This window comes from Corvus moneduloides, chromosome 10, assembly GCF_009650955.1.
Source record: "Corvus moneduloides isolate bCorMon1 chromosome 10, bCorMon1.pri, whole genome shotgun sequence".
Classification (NCBI taxonomy): Eukaryota; Metazoa; Chordata; class Aves; order Passeriformes; family Corvidae; genus Corvus; species Corvus moneduloides.
In genome coordinates, this window is record NC_045485.1 from 11,841,103 (window position 1) to 11,866,107 (window position 25,005).

General features: G+C 38.6%; 2 protein-coding genes across 7 annotated transcripts in view; both read right to left on the reverse strand.

The window, feature by feature from the left end:
* Positions 1-19,432, reverse strand: part of XRN1 (5'-3' exoribonuclease 1) — a 42,938-nt gene extending 23,506 nt beyond the window's left edge. For 2 of the 4 annotated variants that reach the window (XR_004241970.1, XM_032118861.1), the window contains exons 1-21: positions 19,230-19,432; positions 16,377-16,609; positions 15,011-15,108; positions 14,548-14,657; positions 14,315-14,425; positions 14,002-14,084; positions 11,698-11,785; positions 11,402-11,570; positions 11,120-11,187; positions 8,766-8,900; positions 7,738-7,801; positions 6,868-6,973; positions 6,114-6,203; positions 5,801-5,957; positions 5,352-5,471; positions 4,482-4,651; positions 3,551-3,671; positions 3,358-3,456; positions 2,133-2,236; positions 1,507-1,638; positions 109-271 (exon numbers count right to left, since the gene is read on the reverse strand). Coding sequence is in view for 3 of the 4 variants with exons in the window: in XM_032118861.1 (XP_031974752.1) it covers positions 109-271; positions 1,507-1,638; positions 2,133-2,236; positions 3,358-3,456; positions 3,551-3,671; positions 4,482-4,651; positions 5,352-5,471; positions 5,801-5,957; positions 6,114-6,203; positions 6,868-6,973; positions 7,738-7,801; positions 8,766-8,900; positions 11,120-11,187; positions 11,402-11,570; positions 11,698-11,785; positions 14,002-14,084; positions 14,315-14,425; positions 14,548-14,657; positions 15,011-15,108; positions 16,377-16,609; positions 19,230-19,304 (2,496 nt within the window). In the remaining variant the exon portion in view is untranslated. The remainder of the gene's footprint in view (positions 1-108; positions 272-1,506; positions 1,639-2,132; positions 2,237-3,357; positions 3,457-3,550; positions 3,672-4,481; positions 4,652-5,351; positions 5,472-5,800; positions 5,958-6,113; positions 6,204-6,867; positions 6,974-7,737; positions 7,802-8,765; positions 8,901-11,119; positions 11,188-11,401; positions 11,571-11,697; positions 11,786-14,001; positions 14,085-14,314; positions 14,426-14,547; positions 14,658-15,010; positions 15,109-16,376; positions 16,610-19,229) is intronic. The other 2 variants (XM_032118860.1, XM_032118859.1) reach the window with 1 other exon arrangement.
* A 1,137-nt stretch (positions 19,433-20,569) lies between these two features.
* Positions 20,570-25,005, reverse strand: part of ATR (ATR serine/threonine kinase) — a 39,719-nt gene continuing 35,283 nt past the window's right edge. For all 3 annotated transcript variants that reach the window (XM_032119862.1, XM_032119861.1, XM_032119863.1), the window contains 6 exons: positions 24,702-24,852; positions 23,854-24,010; positions 23,571-23,724; positions 22,481-22,632; positions 22,127-22,232; positions 20,570-21,153 (listed from right to left, as the gene is read on the reverse strand). In XM_032119862.1, coding sequence (XP_031975753.1) covers positions 20,980-21,153; positions 22,127-22,232; positions 22,481-22,632; positions 23,571-23,724; positions 23,854-24,010; positions 24,702-24,852 — 894 coding nt within the window. In that variant the 3' untranslated portion in view covers positions 20,570-20,979. The remainder of the gene's footprint in view (positions 21,154-22,126; positions 22,233-22,480; positions 22,633-23,570; positions 23,725-23,853; positions 24,011-24,701; positions 24,853-25,005) is intronic.

The window sequence follows — 25,005 nt, forward strand, 5'->3', positions numbered from 1 at the left end:
ATCATTCAGGTCCAACAGAATAATTAAAAAGTTTGTATTAAATAGACAGTTTAAAACATAGTCTGAGTTTGATATAATTCAGAGAAGATACTGAACTTGTATATTTACCTTGACAACTGTTTGGTACACAAAAGGAAGAACTTGTTTAGACCACTGCTTCTCCAAATAAACTTCTCCATTTTGGTTTAGTTGATATCTATTACCAGTGAGTAACTGAGCATATACAACTACTGATGTTTCATGGATAAATATTCCTTTCCTTCTCTGGTACCTGAATGCAAAGCAGAACATTTAGCTTGATTACAATAAACAGAACTGAACCAAGAGGGTAGAATAAATTTATTGAAGTAAAAATAAATAAAGTAAAAAAACCTCTTTAAAGAAGGATTCTAATGGTTTTCTTCTTATTTTACAAAAAATATCCAGAATAAATGTCTTAACCAACTGCTTACCCACTGTTGCACAGCCATCACTACAGAGCTCAGAGTATTAATTTAAGCACATTTACTCTTTACAGTGGAAGGGTTAGGGGTAATTAAATCAGGTTACTCGAATGATAGATAATGAAATGCCAAACTGATGCTGAATTGATTTTTGCCTTTTTGCTTTTATATCTTCTCTATATTCTTTACATATACATGTGTAGCTCTGTAGTCTATTACAGTATTCGTAGCTAGCGTTTTACCTACTCTGTTAAGACAGAAAGACAAAATAAATTCCCCAGCGGCTCCAAGCTGGGGGTCCAAGGTTAAATTCTCTGGGAAGCCAAGGTTGAAACCAGCTCTCCAAGACACATTTTCATAAACAAAGTTTAGCTCCTATCTAAGGGGGATTTCAGAAAGGGTTGAACTGGGGGAGGGAATTACTTCATCACTTATATCTCTAATTGAAGGTTCTTGTCAGTTATGCTAATTTGCTACACATATAAAAATTGTATGTGCTTTAAGTTATGGGTGCATCTTCAGTCATTTTCCATCTAGCGTGCTGTGCCACCTAAGCATCCTGACAAAGGTAACCCCTTTTTATCACCTGTGTCTGGCTCGTGATTTTAAGACCAGCAAAAAGGCATCAAAACTACTGTAACTCAGTTATAGTCTACTGAGACCCACACTTTAGAAGAGCAAGAGCTGTATTCAAATTTAACAATGCTAAGCCATTTGAGTTGTAAGTTGATACTGTATTACTTCATTCTACAAACTTCCTACAACTGAAGATTGCTAACACCAGAACAGAAAATTGAGAGGGAGAATAAATACTGAAACTCATTCATTTGAGAGTTCTTTTGTAACAGCATCTAACTTTAGTTACCTCAGGACTGACTCCATATATTCTGAAATTTCAATATAAGCTCTTTTATGTTGTTGTTTTAAATTTAAGCAGACTTGATTAACCTTTATCATCAAGTATGCAGCAGCTCTTCTGTGCTACTTAGGTCTGTAATACAGGAACAAAACACAGCTAAGACATAAAATGCAAAGCTACACTTTAACTTTTGAAATTACTTACTGCTCTGAAATGCCTTGAACTTCTTTTATCCACATGCTTTGTTCCTTATCTCCAACATAAGCCACTTTAGTTGGGGGCACTGCATTTCCCATGTAAAGCTTCTGTGTGCCATGTGGTTCTTCCAAATAAAACCTTGAGAATATTACGACAGGTAGGAAATTTAACCAAATAAGATTAACCTAGACATAACCAATTGTGAGCAAAACTTAAAATTGTTAGAAATGACTTGTTAAAGATGTGGAAGACTTGCAGCACCGTTTTCTCCATCCCTTCCACAACAGGCCACATAGCATGGATTTAATAAAAAATACCAGTACATGTGCTGAAAGGAGGATTTTAAAGGAATGGTCACATGTGGATTTCTGTGCATGCATTTTTCCCTCAAAACTAAGAAGGAACTCTCCCAAGCATCTACATCTATAGCAAAAGAGTGAAAGACTAGACTGCTACAGAGGCAACCAAATCTCAGAACAATGTTAAACATTCTTCACCAAGCAGCCTTTGTTATATCTGGACTAATTTGTTGTTACTTTTACAATAAAACCAAAATTTCTGTGCAGTCCAAGGAACTTAATTTGAGAAAAACCAGTAAAACAACAAAGAACTATGTATCAGGTAACTCTTACTTAGTTTCTCCATCTGACACTGCAACAACTCTGGCTTCTTCAAGGTGGGGCCAGTTAACAAAAACCCTCTTTCCAAGTATCAAACTGGCAACATTTTCTACCATCTGGAAAAAACCCAGAAGTTTTATTACTAATTGTTTAACATATTAAAAGATTTTTAAATCGTATTTTCAAACTAGTTTTGCAATAAAAACTACAGTAGTTAAATAATGGGTTTTGTTGCACAATAAAAATCTTATTTTATCTTATTAAAATATATTTGATACAGATTACATAATCCCTGACTAAAAGTGTGGCTCTTAACATGTTGCATGTGCTTCTTGGAAGACCTGGGCTGATTTATGTGTCTGATATAAGCTTCCTGAGTACTTATTTTGTTAAATCACATAGAACTACTTGTGTCTCTGGGACACAATGAACAAAATGACAATTTGAGATTACTGAAATATTTTGTACCATATATTTTATTTATTTATCTCACTGAAAAAAAGGAACAACATGTATGTCTATGACTTTGCTAGCATCTGTAATTTTAGTCTCACATTATGTTCCGTTTTTCTAATGAGTTTCTGCTATTTTTTAATATTATTTGGGCTTATTTAGTTTTTCTTGCCATGTATCTTGAATATGCACTCTTCCTATCTCTCTACTGTAAAATTGTATCTATTGCATCGTATCATATCACATCGTATCATCTTCCTCCTCTCCCCTTTCCTGCTTTTATTTATTTTTCTCTGAAACTTTTTTCATTTCTGCACTTGTCATTTGCCACTTTGACTCCTCTCTCTATCAAACACCCTCATTAGAGTGGAAGGTGTTAAGTCAGCTTTGTTGATAAAAAGGAAGCACTTTTTCTTTTTAAGTGGTCATCTATTTAGTTACACAAAAGGCAAACAACACTGTTCTGGAGACCACTCCTTGCATTTATACCATTAGTTAGCCACCAGCTCCTTACCCAAGAACATCTAAATGCTACCACAGAGACAGGCCAGAAACTCAATGAAGGAGACTGACATTTCATATTGTGAAGTCTGGAAAAATGTAAGCCTTTTAGCAGATACACAAAATTCTAGACTGTTTCTCACATAAATTTAGCATTTTAACACTTCAAATCTGACTATTTAACAAATTCAGTCTTTTTAATAAGTTTTGGTCCAGCTGTGGGGGTTTTTTTTGTCTTGGTTTTTGTTAGGTTTTGGTCTTTCGTTAGGAGCTGAATGCTTACCTGGTCTTTTGAGTTCTCATCAACTATGATTTCTAATATCATGTTCTCTCCATGGCTGCTTTGCTGAAACACTTGTACACCACTTTTTTTAAGATAGAACTGGGTAAAAACAAAACATCACATAAAAAAGTTGAGTTCTTACATAGTTAGCTGTTAAATACAATTGAAATGTTGGAAGAGGAAAATCTTTTACCTTATGTTTAATGTGCTTTAAAGTAGGAAATCCACAAAAATATAATGCACTCTTGTTGATTTTAGTTATCTTATTGTGGGTTATCTCTACATGCCAAGCATCCAAAGGTATTGTTTTATACCTAAAAAATAAGTTGCACAACATTTGCTCATGTTGATTGACCTTCAGCTCTAGAAAATCTCACTACTCATTCAAACACTCATTAATTGACAAACCCTTTGCTTTCCGGCAACTAATTTATGTCACTTGGAATATATAGAAAGGACTACAAAAAGCCCCATACTACTGCTGCAAAGAGCCTACTCATTAGGAAAAAGACAAAACTTTAGCGTATATGCCAAACTCACTATTTTATTTAAGTAATTGTTATTACCAAATTCTAACTAGCAATGGTTCCATATGGTATCATCCATCTTCACAACTATCCATTCTTTACTGACTGTAATCCAGCAACAGGCATTCCTCCTCTACTCTGCTTTGACTACTATTAAGGTTATGTTTCCATTTCATCTTCAGTCTGTGTGAAATAAAGCTGGCTACTTTCGTTGAGAAGGTGGTGAAAAACAAACTTGGGTTAAACTCTGCACTGGATCCAAATGTTTACATTTGAAAAAAAAAAAATACTCTGGAATTAGCATGCCAATAAATGATCACTATTTATCAGATATTTGTACCAGTCTTTCATCCTCTGTCACACAAAGTTTAGTAATATCCTAGATTGTTCTTGACGACTTAGCATTGGTTCATCTGTTTTGCAAAGTAACATCTGAAGGGACAATACTTTTACTGTGCCATCCAAAGCAGGCAACATCTAATTCAGTATCTTTCATTTCTCAATGTATAGACTGGCATATGCAAGGTTTGGTTAAAATGTTAATAAAAGTCCTCCAACTACTTTTAGCTTACTTTAAAATAGTTATGCCAGTGTTACCTCGTGTGACATCGTTCTATTGCAGGGAATTTCTCGGGCCATGGTGAGAGGTACTGGAACTCAGCATCTTTGTCATACCAGTACATTAAGCAAGCACTGTGAGTGTTTCTTCGTTTCTCCTCTTCTTTTAGGCCCTTATTACAGGATTCCATGGCCTGCAGCAGTCGCTTCTAAATTTTGGAGAAATTAGCACATGTGAAACTGGCAACAAAAATTAGCATGGAAACATTTACACTGAGAAAGTAACCTGGGAAGTCCAGATACCCAATGTGCTCATTTTCCAGTTGCAGCCTCACCCTTCCTCATGTCCCTGACAAAAGTGCTCTCTGAACAATTACCATGGAATGGCTTTGGAGAATAAAGATCACCTTTCTGAAAGCCTATTTCCAAAGGGTAGCCTTACCTAATACTGTTATCCTATATGCAAAAGGAAAGTACTATTTTTTTTCTCTCCATTAATGCTTTCTTATTACTGGTGTTCAAGTGAAGAGATTTCCTGCAAAAATACTTTCTTTTTTCCAAGTCTTTCTTTTATTTTACCAACAGATCTTCTGTATTTTTATATGTACATAGGAACAGAATATTTTCCTCAAAGAATCTGAACCAAAATATTTGAACAGCTGATTAAAAATTTTAACAACACCAAGCCCACAGCCCTTACTGAGGACTTCTGCCACCTGAAACTAACTTTGCTTGTGGTAACTTAATCTAGACTTATTCCCCAAGCAGCAAACATTTATATTTTTCTGCGATCTTATCAAGTGTTAATTTAAACTTGCACTTAATTGCATGTCTAACTGTTGATTAATTGAGAAATTTAGTAGTCTTGTTATGCAGCTTTTATGGACAGCAGATGCTGAAAGAACTTACCTCATCAATAAACGGGATTAGTACTACAGCTTCCCATTCCTGCTGTTTACCATTTAGGTCAGTTTTAAAATCAGGTGGATAATATTCTATAATAGGAGAGTCTTGACTAGTCATCAAATGCTAGAAAGATACAATAGAGTTTACATCAAAGGCAATTTAGCATTAATTGTAGGAAGGCTGGTATTAAAACCAATTAAAGGCCGTAAAGGAATGAAACACTTAACTGCCCTAGTTGGAAATTGCTTAGCAAATATAAAATTTTGTATTTATTACTAACTTTACAACGTACTAAATACAGTAACAAGTAGAATATTTAACCATACATCTAGAATGTAGAGATAGAATATCATTAACAAGACATGCAAAAACATCATTAAAAGAGTAAAATAAAATAAAGCAGACAATGAGTAAGCAGTACATAGATAATGCAATTTAATTCTATATCCTACCTGGTAGCATTTAGGTAGCAGATCTTTGCTAGCTGCTGGAAGTACAGCAAGAAGCTGTTCAAATGGCATGAAAGGTTTTCCCAATTCAAATTTGATTTTGAATTCACTGATGTTGTGAATATCTGACAGGTAAGGTGCATAATGATAAGGGTAATACCTGCAGGTTAAAAAAACCCCTAAGTTACTTGACTTAATTACAGCACAGCAATGTTCACAGATCAGAAACAAACCAAACTACATTAAATGCTCCCAGCATACAAAGTGAAATATCACTCTATCTTTCAGCAGTTTCTCATTTAATGTTTTTTCTTACCAGCTCCATGATTGAACTCCATGGTAATAATAGTGCAAAATCCACTGTATTGCCTGGACATAACATTCAGCTTGATCAGCCAAGAAGGCACTTAAAAGAAAAAGGAAAGATACTTATTGGTTTTCTCATTTTTACAGGTACATAAAACGTACTTAGCACCTTATACACAGAAATGAAGATAGAACATTTTGGGAACATAATAATACCATGATTTTCTAGATTCATTTCCTCCTGGTACTCAAATACTTATTACAGAAAACTTGACTCGCAGCTCCTGTTGCATTAGACAAAATCATCACCACTGCAGTACTCTGCCATGTATTCTCTACTTTTAACATAGGATGAATATTCTGTCTTGTATTAGAATCACAGTACGTTTGGGATTGGAACAGACCTTACAGATCATCTAGTTCCAACTCTCTGCCATGGGCAGGGACACCTTCCATAGACCAGATTGCTCAAAGTCCCACTCAACCTGGCCTTGAACACTTCCATGGATGGGACATCCACAACTCCTCTGGGCAACCTGCTCCAGTGCCTCACCACCCTCACAGTAAAATATTTCTTCCTTAATATCTAACGTAAACCTGCTCCTTTTCACTTTGAAGCCATTATGCCTTGTCCTGTCACTACACACCCTTGTAAATAGTCTCTAATGCATATTTACAAATGTATGTCTCTAATACATATCTACAAAGACTTGTCTTCAGCATTTGGGGCGGGGGGGGGGGCGGGGAAAGAAGCATAAACTTACTCAGACACTACTTCTACACCCATTTTTGTCATGTAGTAAGTTCTTTTGTATTGCCTAAACTCAGTTTCAAACAGATCATCATCTTCTGGTTCATCTTCCAAAGTGGCTGGAAAACCAGTCATGAAAAAAGAGGATTAACATTGATTTCTCTACTACAATAAAGTTTGAAAACACTCACTTCTGACTTAATCTCTTAACTTTACTCTGCAATTCAAAGCTATAGGTGCTCACACCTTCCTTGCACTGAAAGTAACATGAAACAATCAAACAAAATCTTTACCCAGAGAAATTCTGGAATTTTTAAGACAGGCAACCCACTTTTTAGCCCAATTACAAGAACAGAGAAGATAATATAAGCCAACAGAAAAAAATCTGAGAAAACATTAAAATGAATTTTAAAATTTACTTATGTTCTGCAACATAATCTAATATCATATAGTAATATTTATACATTCTTGACAAATAATTTCAAAACATGAGCAAAAAACATGTCCTACAAGTAGAACGAGTTTAAAAATGTAAGTACAACCAAAAACCCTAAAGCCATACAAAAATCTGTTTATCTGTCCCCCCCCCATATAAGAAAATACCTATGCACAAAATTATTAAACATAGAATATTATCAAAGATTTTTTCATTAATTGCTTTAACTCATCATGGAAATACAGGTCAGGGAAGAAGCACCTCTAAAGCTTTAGCCCCACTCTCTCTCACCAAAACAGTTCCACTTCCCAACTGCTGACTACGTAAGTCTTACATTCAGATTAAGGCCATCTCTGACAAGCAATTCTTACACTTCTTTGAAATCTATACACATATTAACATGGGGGTTTTTTGTTATATGTGTATGGAAAAATTTTTTGCACTTACTTTTAGGGGTCACTTCACCTTCATTTTTTTCTAAAGCAGCCAAAGATATAGAATTTTCCTGAGCCTATTAAGATTTGAGATAATGTAAAAATACAGGTTAATATGCACGGACCTCAATCAAAACCATCTAACCTGCAACTCAAAATACTATAATCAAAATGTATAAATATTATGATTTCTTATAAAGCCCATTTCCTTCTCTTAAAATTGCTTCCAGAAGATTATTTAAGCAGACCAAAAAGACAGATCAGACAAAAGAAGCAGTCTCAAAATGTTAACTACTTTTAAAAAAATACCTGAATATTCGTGTTCCAAAATGCTACTGTTTCCAGAACTGCTTAGTACAGAAAGAACGGGATAACAATATACAGAGACAGATTAAATGCAAAGGAATTTTCTCCTGCTACTCTACACCCTGCTAAAGGCATATAGTGAATGGCAGTCAATGGAATTGGTGGTGGGGAACTTGACACTGGGGCAGAGACAAGATACTGTTCTGTAGTAGTACACACATACATACAACGTGCTGTTCCTTATTAATTAGTTATATCTAGAATTACAAGTTAAATACTAATCTGAGACAGCTCGCAGCAATGAAATTGCTCTTTCTCTATTTGTTGTCAAATAGTTAGCCAATACCAAGACATACATGAAAGTTCTATAGTGTATCTGAAACATATACTTCCAGCAGGCTATGGTTTAAAATGTAATATTCTGAAGCATAGCAGGCTTGACCGTAACTCACAAAAAAGTTAAGTTCTGCTGCTTTTGAGGAACAGCAAAGCATTAAATACAGTTCTACAAGACTTTAAAAATCATGAGCACCTGACCCTGACTTTACCATTTCATCACTTGCAACCACCAATGCATACAGCCAAAATGCAAACTGTTACAATTTACTATCTTTTCTGGTTTAAAAAAAAAATCTTGACACAGAGGTTTATGCCACTTAATTTGTCTAAGATCAAATTACTGATTTGCAAAAAGTTACATTCTTATTTCCAAAATTGTGCATATAAAACACTGACCTTTTGTTTCTTTTGTTTATTTTTTCTGGCTTCCTCTGCTGCAATCCCAGCTGCCTCGTTGAGGTATTTATTGCCCACTTTACTTTCAAACCATTTTAGGTCAACAAAGACTTCACTGAAGTGTTCACGATCAAACTGTGCAGATTAAAGTAAGTTTGCAAATATTTGAGGGATGTCAAACTTAGAATGCCAGATTAACAATGTCTTTTTAGTACGTGCATTAGATTACATCTAGAGTCATCTGTACATACATATTTTGCCCTAGAGAGACAGCTAAATAGTTTAATACTAAGAACCCTGTTTCTCAGCAATATGTAACATACAGCCAAGCTTTTGTTTTCTTTCAGTAAGGCAGCAAGGGGAAACAAACAAGAGCTCAATAACTCCTACACTTCACTATCAACTCTAGAAGCAGTACATATATAGGGTCTGGGTAACACAGCCTTGTGCCACACTTTCACAGCTTTATCCAAGAACCAGAAAACAGGGCTGAAGCAGGGACAACAGATGATTTCTCTCTTTGCAAATTCAGCAGAAGGTTTAATCCTTTCCATTTCTGTATGGCCTATACCTTACCTCATCTCTAGGATGGATTACTGCACTGGCACTTAACAGGATTACATCCTGTACACCAGCTGTTTCATTAACGACACTGATACCTGTCTCTCACAGATGCTCCTTGCTCTTTACTAGTGATCTTCATAAAAACCTTGCAAACAATTCTCCCCTCCAAGATCTTCAGACACAGCTTACCCCACAGGAAACTACCAGCAGGGGAAGCAAAGAACATCACTGCCTGCAGCCAGCTTTAAGAACACACAGAAATCACTAACAATTCTGAGCTGGGAGGGACCCACAAGGATCATTGAGTCCAGCTGTTAAGTGAATGGTCCTAGACGGATTGAACCCACACCCCTGGCATTAATGGCATCCTGCTCTAGAGGGATTGAACCCACACCCCTGGCATTAATGGCATCCTGCTCTAGAGGGATTGAACCCACACCCCTGGCATTAATGGCATCCTGCTCTAGAGGGATTGAACCCACAGCCCTGGCATTAATGGCACCCTGCTCTAGAGGGATTGAACCCACACCCCTGGCATTAATGGCACCCTGCTCTAGAGGGATTGAACCCACATCCCTAGCATTACTGGCACCCTGCTCTAGAGGGATTGAACCCACACCCCTGGCATTAATGGCATCCTGCTCTAGAGGGATTGAACCCACACCCCTGGCATTAATGGCATCCTGCTCTAGAGGGATTGAACCCACACCCCTGGCATTAATGGCATCCTGCTCTAGAGGGATTGAACCCACACCCCTGGCATTAATGGCATCCTGCTCTAGAGGGATTGAACCCACACCCCTGGCATTAATGGCATCCTGCTCTAGAGGGATTGAACCCACATCCCTAGCATTACTGGCACCCTGCTCTAGAGGGATTGAACCCACACCCCTGGCATTAATGGCACCCTGCTCTAGAGGGATTGAACCCACATCCCTAGCATTACTGGCACCCTGCTCTAGAGGGATTGAACCCACACCCCTGGCATTAATGGCACCCTGCTCTAGAGGGATTGAACCCACATCCCTAGCATTACTGGCACCCTGCTCTAGAGGGATTGAACCCACACCCCTGGCATTAATGGCACCCTGCTCTAGAGGGATTGAACCCACATCCCTAGCATTACTGGCACCCTGCTCTAGAGGGATTGAACCCACACCCCTGGCATTAATGGCACCCTGCTCTAGAGGGATTGAACCCACATCCCTAGCATTACTGGCACCCTGCTCTAGAGGGATTGAACCCACACCCCTGGCATTAATGGCACCCTGCTCTAGAGGGATTGAACCCACATCCCTAGCATTACTGGCACCCTGCTCTAGAGGGATTGAACCCACATCCCTAGCATTACTGGCACCCTGCTCTAGAGGGATTGAACCCACATCCCTAGCATTACTGGCACCCTGCTCTAGAGGGATTGAACCCACATCCCTAGCATTACTGGCACCCTGCTCTAATGAGCTTTGCCCGATACTGCCACACACTATTCAATGGGAAGTGAGCACCACGATTCTACTGGTGAATCCTCATTTGACTTGCAGTACTAAAAGATGCTGGCTAAAGCATAGATCAAATGATTCAATCATTTTCCTCTTATGCTATGATAGGATCAGACAACAACTGATTGGATTCCATCTGTTCAATGGTAGAACAGCTGATTAAACCACCTGTAAAACACAGTCATTTAACAGTTCATTAAAACAACAGTATGGTGGATTTTAGGATACAATATTGAGTTTAAATTCAACATTCTATACCATTCTGTACAGTGCAATTTAAAAGTTACTTACATCTGACAACCTTGTGAGATATTTCTCAAAACGTTCTAAATTCAGATGCCCATTTTCATTGATGTAACCTGTTGAGAAAATGAAGTGTGCTTTTTAACTAACAACTCAACGATTTCAAAATTTGCATTTAAATGCCCCACAGATAATAAAATGCAATTTTGCTGCCTCTCTAAGGAAAGTGTAGTAAATGCTAAACATTCTAATGTGGCAAAAAAGGTCAATAAATACAAATGCAGCAATGCTAATGCTCCTACTTTCCACAGCTGAACATAGTTTTCTCACCTCCCAGTTCTGGCAAGATAGCCATGTATGTTCTATAAAGTAGCGGCAGTGCATCATGATTAATGTGTAAATGAGGTAGATGAGGAATAAAATCATTTCCTACGAGGAAACCCATTAAGATCCAATCATCTATTATCCTTTCAATATCATATTCAAAAGAAATCTTGTCCTGGGGGAAAAAAACCCAAAAATTAAAAAAGAAAAACACACAGGAGTATAATTTTTATTATCATTTTTGCATAAAGACTTCACACATTCACACATTTTTTTCCCATCTCAGATCCATTAGAACTTACTTTTACTGGGGAAAATTCATAATCAATATATTCTCTCATCAGTGATAAGTGCAGTAAGTGAAATGTGGTTTCCTCTGGTGCACATACTCTGTAAATTATTCAAATCACCAAGTTAATTATTTATAAACACACTTTCAACATTAATATTAGTAAGTCCATGGTTACCTAAACCCAAGAATTTTACTAGGATTGTATCTTTACAGAAGAAATAATGCATAAACATTTCACTGAATCTATTTTAGGATTAATCTGGTTTGGTCTACAAAATTTTGCAGTAGAATCTTCTAAATACCAGATGTGACTGTATGGAGAAGAACTAACTTACAGAAGAGCTTTGTGGAGTTCCATGTTGCAGTAACTATTTCCTAAATCCTTATCCCATTGCTCAAAAAAGAGAGAAATTAGCCTAACTTGGCACCAAGCCAAATACATTTGAAGGTATTTTCTAACTAGTCTGAAAAAGAACAGAGCATACAGATTCACATCTAAACCAGCTGGGTTACATGTGTAGTCCTTTGAAATGCTTTATGTAAGAGAAGAATATGCTCAACTTGAAAATATGCTCTGTATGTATTATTTTGTGGCTTCAGAGCAGTACTAAAAGAATAACAAACCTACTGGTTGTTTATGGCGTAGCCAACACGTATTCTGCCTTCCTTTTTTCTCTTCACAAAAATTACTCATAAAAACCCTAAGCCAACATTAGCCCCAAATCAGTTAATACCTACACCAAAAGATTAATGAGCTAAATGATGTATTTTAAATTAATAAAGGACTATTTCACCTTGTAGATACTATAACTAGCTGAGACCATCTCCAACGACAAACCAGTATAAATACTAGTGTATTCACACATAAATAGGAGATTTTAGAAATAATCCCGTAAGGAAGATGTGTGTGATAGCAGTCTTCAGATAAACTCATGTAAGACACACTCTGAGCTACACTGGGCTTCAGAACCAATTGTGTCACATTTTAAATGCAACTTTCATACTGGTTATTAAGAACCTCGGCAACCAGGTTGATGCTATAAGACTCTAGAGACACTCTGCCCCTTACTCTTCATTGCACTGGACTTGAAAAACCTGATAAAACAAGCAATTTCTCTCAATGAAAAAAATTGCAGAGAGATATTCATTTGTATATATTTTTAGGATTTTCAAATTTCCAACTGTAAGTATCCATAAAAGTGACAATATTGACAGAAGACAATTCCTGTAACTTACAGAAGTAAATTCTTGTAATGAGCAAAGTTATTCACAAACTACAATATGGAACAATGCTTGGAGGGGGGGTGGAATAAATAACAGTTTGCCTTTTGATTTCATACTTTCACTAATTAATCTCTCAAAAAGTAATTACACTCTTATTTTTCATTATTTTATTTTTTAGAAAGGTAAAAACCAAGGTTTTACTTTGATTAGATGTAAGGTCTTTAAAAATATTATAAGGTTGCATGCCAACACTACCTACACCAATGAGTATTAGTGAAACATTGACTGCAAATACTGAAAAGAAAGCTTATTTCTGATGGTCATCATATTGTCCTTGGCAATAAAATATTCCTGTATTAGCAAAAATTATGCATTTATCTAAACATTTATAATTAATCCTGTGTTATCCAAAATCCTTTTAGTGTCAGAAATGTTTATTTCTGTCTATCCCATCTTCTCCCTTTATGTACCAAATATATGCTTGAGGTCCTTCAAAGAAGGAACTCAGCCACAGTAACAGTTACAAATGACTGTATTATCTCAGAACAGCTTCATGTACATACAGGGCTGTGGAACAAGTCACCTTCTTCTGACTGTTTATAGACCACAAGTTATTTCAATTGAGCAAACCCTGAATAAGAGCATCTACTCAGCCATTTTAAGAGAATTTATTTAAGTAATTTTTCTAGTAATTTACTTACATGCACAAAACCTCAGAGATATACATACATTTTAAAGAGTTAGTATCTGCATAACACAGTTATGGAAACAATGTCAATACAGCCCAGGCTGCTCCATTAATAACATGAAGAAAAAAGTGCAACACACCAAATCTTTAAGGATTTTTTTATCAGCTGTTCTGACAGCATACATTTTTTCATGTAAACCAATTCTAATGCACAATTCAGCAAGCTGATCTCTCTAATTTCATGACTTTTCTGACCCAAAGAATAATCTAAGACTTCATCAAATTACCATGCAATCAATTAAAAAAAAAAAACAAATCACCAAACACACACCCAGTTTTAGTCACCCAGTATGTTTTGGATTTAATTTCATCATAAATAAAATAAGAGCAAAGTTTATTCACCTTTGAGCCTTTTTACCACCGAATCTGACTTCTTCTCTTAAGAGCGCGAAGTGTGCCTCATGACTTGTTAATCCCAGCATTATCTATTACAAAGAGATATAAGAAAGATCTTACTTTTGAAATTTTTTTTAAAGCTTTCAAGCAGTATAAAGAAATTCTGTTCTGTTTCATTACAAATTCAAAAGTTTTCAGGGACACAAAATTACATGCTTGTTTCAAACCATTTTAGAACCCTTATGAGCTTTGGAAGATATCAAAGATGTACACACACTTGACAAATTCCTGTTGTTTGTATTATTTTAGTTGCACATACCAAATCAGCATCTAAGCCATAGAGACAGTGTCTTGTGTTTGGATCATGATGGGGCTTTGCTTTTTCTGATCTGATGAACTCCATAATTTTGTGCTCACCTTCCCCTGGAGTCTGGACACAAAAAACAAAACAAAACAAAAACCCCAAAAAAGTCACCAAAAAAATTCAGCCGTAAGTATTATTCTATAAAATAAGAATTTATTTAAAATAGGATAGTAAGAAAACATAATGACCTCATGCCCTGATAAGTAGACTGTTATTCCTTGCCAAGATTTGTCTGTGGAAATCTTCATATTTACAAAATATTTAAGATGCTCATTCAATCTGGCCATGAATTCAGTTCCTGAAAACAGAAATCTAAGTTAAAAACAAAGCTTTTCACTAATTTGCATTTACATACCAGAAGTATTAAAAAAAACCCCAACAAATAAAACTTCTGCCAGAGATGAAGGGGATGACTGGTTTCTTTCCTAAGACATTTCACTTTTTACATCAAAGTCTAAAAAATTTTTAGAATGAGACAGTATTCCAACCTCACTGAATGTTACTAAAACTTTTGTTACAAACTTACTTAAGGCTTTATTGATTTCGTCTTCTAGTTTTTAAAAAAACATGCCTTAAGATAGGAAAATACTAACAAAATACAAATGCAAAACCATAAACACTTGAATTTAAATAGCTGACAAATTATCTTACCTGGTGTAATACAGTTGGAGTCGAATCTGGCTTCTGTAGGGAGAGTTTCTCCCTTTTCCAACGCTTTTTTTATTTTCTCTTCTGCCTCTTTTGCTGATCTGAAACAAACAGCATTGGAGAGAGAGTAAAGAATGAATCATCTTATTCAAATGTTAATATCCTAAGTACAGCTTTTTGACAAAATAAATATAGTTGATTTTTTAAAGTGCTTCAAAAATAAAAAAGGAAAGAATTTAACTCCTGAATAGAGTTTGAACTTATTTCTGATACAACTAAGGTGGCTTAAAAATAGCACTTTTTTCACAGAAATGATGACAATCTGTCACTACTCAGATGCAGTTAGTATTTAGATTAGCAAGGTGATCATACAATGGTTGATCACAATGAATGGCTATTAATGTTGAAACTGTGGGAATATTTGGTATCTAAACATCTGAAAATGCTATCCCAGAACAAAAATTGTAACATAGTTAAACAAAGCAGCAGGTGTGGAATTCCAAGGGAGTCACGAGTGAACTAAAAATTTATCACGCCCAGTAATGGAGACACTAACAAACGTCATTCCAGACTTTCTTGGCCAAGAATTTCTTAAACACTTCTGAATCAGAAGTAGAGAAACCACCAAAGTCTTACGTTTTTGTCTGGCTCTCAATTCTACTTCAATTTTCTATTTAGAACTCTTAATCTCTTCTTCATCTCAACCTCCTTTATTTCTTAAAGAAAAAATTACATCAAAAACTAAACCACACAAAAAAATTGAGTTGCTTGAAAATATTTTCTCTTGTTCCTTTCCCCCTGTTTGTTTATTCTGAATTTCACTCACCATCCCTGTACTGTGTGACCACTGCTTTTATTACTTACAGCAATCTTAAAAAAGCTTCCAAGTCTCCCAAAACATTACTGTAATTCTTAATCTACTTGTAGCTCTGTATCTGAGCTCGCTTAGTAACTGGTATCAACAGGAAATCAGTTTCATTAGAAACTTGATTTTTTCTATGACTTCCATTACAGCTACCAAAAAGGCATATCTAGAACTAGCATTCACAAATAGCAAAGACTCACAGGTTATGAAGCATCTGGAAACATCTGCACAAGCTCCAGTGCAGAGTGATTTCACAGAAAATTTTGTAAGGAAAAGCTCCCCTTGTCACCATGCACCACATGCACAGAGAAAAATTTACGTAACAAGCAAACTTTCCTTTTGGAATCATGATTTTAACATTTTACAGGTAGTTACCCTCATTCAATTAAAGTTACTGCCAAAGGCACAACCACTCATAAGCTCTTACTTTTCATGGCACATTTAAGTAAGTGGGTTTTTAAGTGTTTACTATCCTCAAGACAGAGTCAGAACTGATTTTCTTACCTAAAACGTCTCCCACGCTGCTGATTCATTTTTGCTCTTGGAGCTACTCCATCAACTGCCATAAAGAAAACCTTTCTTGGTTTAATAATGCGAAACAGTACTTCCAAATAGTGAAAAATATTGGCAAAAATCTTATCTTCTGAGATTCTGAAGTGGACATCATCATCATTTGGATGTGAACACTGATGTATAATGCCATTCATGTCCAGGTATAAGTTGTCGAATTCTGGAATCTACAAATGCCACAGTTAGTACCAACTTGGTGAATGCAACCACTGCCCAAGGCACAGCTGAGAGCACTGAACTCTGGAAATGAGCTGAGGTGGGAAGACCTCCGTGGAACTTCCAGCACACCAACAGGCAGAGTAAGAATATCTGGACTGGGTATGGGTTTGCCTGCACATGCAATCTGTTACTATTATTTTTTTCAGTGAGCCAAGTCAGCTGAACAGATTCCTATCCTATCCTGGCTGTTTCTGGAACCTCAGGACTTTTGTCCCTGTGCTCAGGTTGTATCTTCTACAACCAAAATCACTGTTTTCAGGAAGATTTTTTTTCATTTTATAAGCCTGCACATTTAATCGATTCAACCTTTCACAGCTGCACTACAAACAGCAAAAACTACAAAACTGAGTATGCAATTTCCAACAGTATTTCCAAGCAAACCTGGCTTAAGAAGCTTTAGAGTTCTCCCCCTGCTCAGCAGTTCCTACCCTGACCACTGCATGCTGTCTCATCAGCTATGCTTGTGAGCACCTGAGTCTAGAGAGTGGCAATTAGCACCAAAAGCAGAGAGTTAGCAACGACAACATCAACTTCTTACCCAGACTTTCTAAACAGACCTCCTTTTTCTTTCTAGTTCTCTGCTCTTCTAACAGCCTTATCTGTAGCAGTCACACTTTCTTTTAAAGGAAAAAAAAAAAAAACCCTTCCCAGATGTACACAAGCAACATACAGGGAACAGACACTGTTAAATGTATGATGCAAAAGGGCCAGTACTACCTCTGTGTTACCAAAATGTACCACAAGAGCAACTGGCATTAAACAAATCTATTCCTTAACCCCCCCAGTATGACTCTTCATAAAAATCCTCCATCACAACTGGAAAAAGGCATTGCCAACTAGTTTGTTACAATTTTCTGCGGCACTGCTGCTGACACATCTTTACCTAAATTTGAAAGGCACATTGTTGGTCTTGTATTTATCCTCCAGATGCAAGAGAAATGTAACTGTTTTAGAAAGAGGAAATAGTAAAGAGGAGAAATTAGAAATAGGATCAGGAATGATCCCCACTCAAGTGCTGTAACTAGTGTTCTGCTGCACATCATGATCTTTAGTATGGTTAAATTCAGTAACCAAACTGCTCTCAGTGCTTTCAGATAAGACAACTGGGCAGTGCACAGGCAGCATTTTAAAGAGACAAAAACTAAAGCTTTTATATGGAGGCAAAATACATAAAAAGTCCTATGTTTTCTTCAAGAAGCACAGGCATAATATGATTTAACAATAATGCTGTTTTACATGGATAGGACTTTTAATTTGGTTGTGGGTTTTTTGGGTTTTTTTCTCTTAGCATCTACTCTAGATACCAGTTTGTACATTCAAATGATCTGGAAGAGTTAAGTCGTGTTTACTGTTTATCTTAAGAGCTCTAACTGTCTCTTTCAAGGGGTAGCACCCCCTGCTGCCATCCCCCTGGTTAGAGCAGACACTGCTGCCTCTTCAGCTTGCCACAGTTCTTCAGCACAAGTTGAAAGATGCGTGAGCAGCCCAGGCTTCTAAGAAAACAGCAGGAAAGGCAGCATACAGTGCTGCCGCCTTGCTACACAGATAGCATTAAACACTTCAGTAAAGCCCAACAAATCATAAGCAAAGACCTAAGCTTTGTAAACTGCTTTGAAACTAGCAGGAAAGGCCAAACATCCAGGCTGGGAATCACTTGAGCTGGGCATCTTAGTTACACTGACATAACAGCTATTTAATCTTTAAAAATCACAGGTGTTTAGGGACAATGTATTAATATTCAAACACACTCTCAATTATAACCCAATCTCAGAACATCCTTATTCAATCTATGAAACCACATCTATGACAGCAGCTGAAAATGATAATTAGAAAAGCTTGTATACAACAGGTACCAAACATGACATCTCTGAAAATATGACGTCTTTGTCCAGCTGTCAGAAGTATCATTTACGGCTTTCGTTTCCCAGGCTTGAACATACTTCCCGGTTTAGCTGCTAACACAAGCTGCCCGACGCAGGCGACAACAAGGAAACGCAGCAGAGCTGTAAAACCTGTCCCTCGTCATTACCGCGCCATTGGCCGTCAGCAGCTGTAACTTTTCTGACCCCAACAAGGAGTAAACTCCGACCTTGGGCTCCCCGCGGGTGCGAGGCCGCCGGGTGCTGAGGCAGCACCGCGGAGCTGCGGAGGGGAACCAGAGACAAGGAAGCGAGCCCGGCTGTACTAGTTATAGCGGGGCAGCCGGGCACCGCCACGGGCCGGCAGCCGCCGCGGGCTGGCCATTCCCGGCCAGCGGCGGGCTCGGCCCAGACAGTCAGGCTGTCAGGGGGCACCGAACCCCTCGCCCGCTCCCCAGCGATCGCCCACCGCCATCCCACCACTTTCGGCCGTTCCGAGCGGCAGGTCCCGCCGAGCTGCAGCCGCCCCCCTGCGCCGCCCCGACTGTCGGCGACCCGGCCTGGGCTGGGGCTCGGTTCCGCAGGGCCGACCAGGACCGAGGCCCGCGCGCTCGTCCCCCACCCTCGTCCCGCCGAGGGGCCGGTCGGGACCCCCACCCCCCCCCGGGGCGGGCCCGTGTCAGGCAGCGGCGCTCCGTCCCCAGCTCACCTGATGCTCCTTCAGCACCTGGCTGAGGCAGGGGTACCGCTCCGAGATCCACCGGTAGAACTTGGGGACCCCCATGGCCACAGCTCCCCGCCACCCTCACAGCCCCGCCGGAACCAAACACCGCGGGCCGCGCTCCGCCCTCCTTCCGGCGCGCCGCGCTGACAGCGGCCGAGCGCCCGCACCACCGAGAGCGAGCGGGCACAGAGCGGCGGCGGAGCGGGGCGGGCCCGGCCGGGGCGGGGCTGGCGCCGGGGCGGGAGCGGGGCGGGCCCGGGCCGCCCCCGCACGCAGGGCCTGGGAGCGCAGCGAGCGCGTGCGACCCCTCACCCTGCCCCCCCCCCCCCCCCCCCCCGGGCCCCCGTCTCCGCGCCCCGGGCAGCAAATCTGCTCCCCGCGGGATGGCGACGCCCGGTGCAGCAGCTCCCTGGGCGCCTCTCTGCGCTCCGATAAACTGGTAAAGCCTGGAAAAACCACAGAACGCCAGCACTCACACACCACACTGGAAAAGATCGTAGTATGTTCCAAGTATTTTACTAGGAAAACTCGTCACGTTTATGGGACAGTGACAACACTTCTAGATTACCCACTAGATCGACAGAGAAACAAACGCCCTAGAAGCAGTTCAAAAACCATTATTTTACTCTCCCAAACCTCTGGATTTCAGCTGAACAGAACAAACACTCGAGCGTTACACCACAGTGTGAGCCTGTGATCAAAACCTAACAGCATTGTTCGTCTCTCAGAATAGCGGAAACAAAACCACTGTACAAAAATTCTAATGATAGCCTACTGTGGGTTAAAAGGGTATAATTTTTCCCTATCTCCCCCCCTAATTTCCCTACAATTTGGATGCCTAGAAAGCAAGCATTACTGTAAGTTAGTATTTGCTTGTCAACCATATTTATTTAGTCTACTCTTGTCTGTCTTAAAACGCCTTTTCTGAAATGGAGTCTGAAAAACACTCCCTGGAGCCATGCTTTTTCCAAGGGAGGGAAGAGGGGCTGTGCAGAGCTCTCACGAGCCTACAGGGATGTTACAGTCACAGGTACAATCACCTGCCTACTGTCCTGGCATTACAGCCGCACTGCCAGGGTTCTCCAGCTCCCAGCTCTGTGTGGTGGCCTTCAGGAGGGTTTCTTAGAGCACTGCACTCAAGGGTTCAGAACATCGTACCACTTTACCAGTTTACTCATGCTAAGATTTAAGATCCCAAAAGCTTTCCTAGACATAGCCGGGCTACATGGAAGGAAGCTGAAGAAAAGTCTACTGCTGGAAAGAAAGACTATTTTTAGAAAGCCCTTCTGAATATGAGTAGGAAAAGTTGAAATAACCACTCTACATCATATCAATATTAAACTTTATTGTCATATTTTCTAATCTAAGCTAAATGAGAAAAATGTTTACAAAAATACACAGTACTTTATAGAGTACATCTTTCAACATCATGAAAATTTTTCTTATAGTCAGAGTAAGACACTTGCAGAGACTTGCATAGGCTAATTTTTAAGCAGTTCTTATGTACTGCCTTCTACATGTGTGCGAAAGGTAAGTCCTAACACCTTACACATCTGCATTCATAGCATTCCTGCAAGGGCACTGTACATTTTACACAGATTTTGGATGACCAGAAGATGACTTCTGCTTGCAGCCAGAAATCAACAGAAGTAACCAGGTACCACTGATTCATTCCTTCCCAACAATATTATAGCTACAGCACTTGTGGATGGTATCATTCCAAATGGAACAAATTTCACATGTATGGAGCCCAGCCCATATACATCTGGCAGAGCAAGTTGTCATCACTTGCTTCTTGAATGAGGTAATGAACATGTCCTTCAATAGATAAAGGTAATCCTTTGATTCTGTTTCTAGTCTTAATGACACCTTGCAGCCGTTGTTCTATATCAAGGACATGGGTTTTGGCCTGGAAAGAAGAAAAAAAAAAAGGTACTATTCATGAACTTCCACTTCTCAAAATAAAACCAGTATTTGTTAGGATATGTTTGAAATCATAATTTAATACAAAATCCAGATGTCTATACCAGCTACACTGAAAATAAAGGCTACTCTTTTGTTGGGGAAGATGAAACAGGAAAGCCTTATAAATATGATTGCCTTACAAAAGATTTTGAGAATATGAAAACTACAGGCAACATCGAAATGAAAGCCACTTTTGAAATACCAAGTCTTAGTTACTGAACAACTGGAAAACAATGGTATGGCCGACTGAAGGTAATCCCCTCTTGATGGAACAATACCCTCTGCTTGCAGGCAGGTCCAAGGGTCAGAGCAGACCCTACTAGCTCAGCAGAAGGGGTCCAAAGAGTAGTTTTTAGAAGTTAAGATGTAACACTCTATGGTAATATAAGAACTCTTATAGGCTGTATGTAAATGCTATAGGATTTGTATCTTGTATTAGATTGGTTAGTGACAATTAGAATATTCAGTACAGAAGACGATTTATTGTATTGTAACCAGGACTTCACCATTCCATTCTATTCTCATCACTTCTTCTTCACTCTCTTTGCTCTCGCTCTCTCTTTCTCTTACCCGCTTACTCTCTTGCTCTCTTGGGCCTGCTCAGAGCTGCCAGCAGCAGCTCTAAGCAGTGCCCCTATACCCACGCCCTTTGCAATAAACCGCATGTCCCAAGATCTGCCTATAGAGATCTCGTCACCGTCCGTCTCCGTCCGTCTCCAACCGTCAGTACAGGCTGAACCCCAAAGTCCTACACTCTTTATAGATAAAAATGATGAACAGAGAGATGACAAAGAACAACCAGAGAAATTTTTAAATGAAAGGAAAAAGACAAAGTTTCAATTAGAAAATACGTAATTCGTAACAATAATGGACATTTGACATTTGAATATCTTAGGTTGTGTTTGTTTTAAACTCACCTTTTCATTGACAACTTCTCCAGTTTCATTCACCTGGGCTTTTGTATTCCCTTTAACAGGTTTACTCCATTCCACAAGAGGATCATGGAGAAAAGTCTTTAAGACACTAAATAAATTAAGAAAATTATATCATACATAAAATATATTTAATTTTCAAAACACAAACACTGACAGGAGTCTGTAGTTAGTGCTGAATATTTCTACTGCTTTATATTTAGCTCCATGTCATGGTGAGAGTGAGCTGCAGGATAGGCATATGCTGGAACTGGCATATATATTCCCCAGCAGTTAGTGTTTCACGCGTTTAGACTACAGACAGCTTTTAGGAGTTTGCAGCAAAAGCAGTTGCCATACCTCATCAGAGGCTCCCTTTGATCACGCATCAGCCTCATGGTGACTTCACAGGCTCTTCGGAAGAGACCTTCTGTTCCCATCGGACCCATCCCATTAACCATGTTGTGAGTGAGCCGGAAAGGAACGATTTCCGGAACTTCAAAAGTTTCTCCCTTTACATTGATAAAAAAAGGTATGCCCTGGGTGTTTTAAGCATTATTAAAGAATAACATTTGCAATGGTTTTAGTTTTTTTTCCCCATCTTTGTCAGTGGCAGTTTCCTAGCTGGCAAGAGATGCTTGCTCAGATCCAAGTCCTACTCCGGTAAGGGGAAATTACAGTGAGTAAAGGATAACATTATCCAAATAACCTCTTTTTCCCTGTTTTAACACACTAGTACAGGGTATAAAATTTTGTTCTTAAATACATATTTATGCTCTTTAGTCTCATTGCAAAATGCTAACTTTTCTTTTCTAAAATGCAAGTTTGCTTAAAAACATTTTTTTTAAATTAAGTGTTGTATAGGACACTTTAGACTACTTAGAAAGAAACCAGAAGAAATAACCCAACAATATTTCTACTTCACTTATCTGAATTAAAAAGGCCACAAGTCCCACACCAAAAGCATCTTTCAACTGAAACACCAAAATTCCAAATCCCAATCTGGTTGGCAATTTCTGCAGTTTATTTTTATAGAACTGTTGGACTTTTTCTGCTGAATTTGTGTGAGAAAGAACAAGAAACTCTCCACAACAGCAGAATTCTGAATGTAGCAATTGCAGTTTTGTTTAGAGGGTGATGGTGGAGAGAGGAGAATCACAAAAGATAAACAGTCTAAAATTTGGGCTATTTTAGTGTATCCACATCAGATAATCTGATACTGGCTAAATCAAAAAGTTGGTTTTCGCTGAATGCAGCATACAGAATCCTCTGCAGCTCACATTTTCTTTATATACCCCAGGCTTTTTTGCGTATAAATAAGAGACGAGTAAGAGAAAGAACACAGCAGATAGGCTTAAGTAAAAACATGAAAAAACCCCCAGGACAGTAGAAGTTTATAACTTATATGCATATAAAATACAGAGCATGTTCAGCAATTGGCATTTCTCACCTTGTTGAAAAGGCAGTTGAAATCCACATGCACACACTCCCCAGTGAAAGAATCAAACAAGATGTTCTCCCCGTGCCGGTCTCCCAGCCCCAGGATGTACCCCACCATGGACATGACGGCAACGGATCGGCAGTAGGCTGACCTGCTGTTGTACCTGTGGGAATACAGAAGGCACGTCTGAGTCACTGCCTTGGATGAGCTGTCCCTATTCTGTAGTCCCATTAATTCTTCGGGAAATATACAAAGTAGATGTTCTTGAGCCGGTCCAATCCTGGTCACTCACCATGAAGTAGGGTCAGGAAATGTCCTAAGAAACCATTCATGAAAGACGGGAGGATGACGAGGCAGAAGGACCTCTTTGAACATTTTCAGCTTTTCAGGCAAAGGTGCTGACTTTGGAAGCATGTGCTGCCGCAGTTCTTTTCCAGTCATATAGATACCTGCAACAGACTTCCTCATTTAGGCAAAAGAAATCCCCAAACATAAAGCTTTGTATGTGCTATTACAATATGGTAATTTAGAGAAAATGAATGTCTCCATAAAGTTGAAATAAATGATCAAATGAAAAATCATCTATAAACCATGTTGATTGTGGGACACAGGAAAGTTTTTCCCCGAACTTTTATTGCACTGACCAGAAAGCTGCTTTGTTAACAAGAAATTCAAAAGAAATCTGATCTTTTCTCTGGAAAGCTGCTGTACTCTTAATCTTGATTCAATTGTATATTATTTTAATTATCTCACTAAATGTAACAGAAATGAAAAATAACAAATCAAATCTAAAGAAAAAGTTCACAGTATTTTTTATTATTCAGTGCTGCACATACATTCCCATGCTGCTGGCACTGCTGCTGAAACAATTTACGTCACTGTATGTAAGAAAGTATTGAGATGCATGTGGTATCAGTTCTTGTAAGGAACTTGTTCATTCCGGGCACCAACTCTCTTCCATTTAAGAGCAAAAGTCTACCACTCACATGAATGATTATATATTGCAGATAGTTAAATACATGCGACTACATCTTCCTAGAATTTAGCCCGATTCTTGCCATTTGTTTCATTTACTTATTAAAATACAAGCCCTTTAAAAAGATCTAAAAACTTTTACTATAGTCTAATATTTTTCTTTACCTTTCTCCTTATAAAGTTTTATCAGGATATTTCTTAGACCAGCAGTGTTATTCACCCACTCAATTATGCCACATTCATCATTTAATGGAATCACTGCGTAGGTGCGAATATGGAGCTCTCGCCTACGGGACTCTGCATCTTTTCTTAAGCACTATTCACAAAAGAAAAATGAGATTCACTGATAACACAGATAGGAACAAAATGGATCTATAGCATTTACATTCTATCTATAACTACTTTCCAATCACACAATCTGGAATTTACAAATCTAAGCTTCACAGTCTGCAGTAGGTCAAATGCAAGC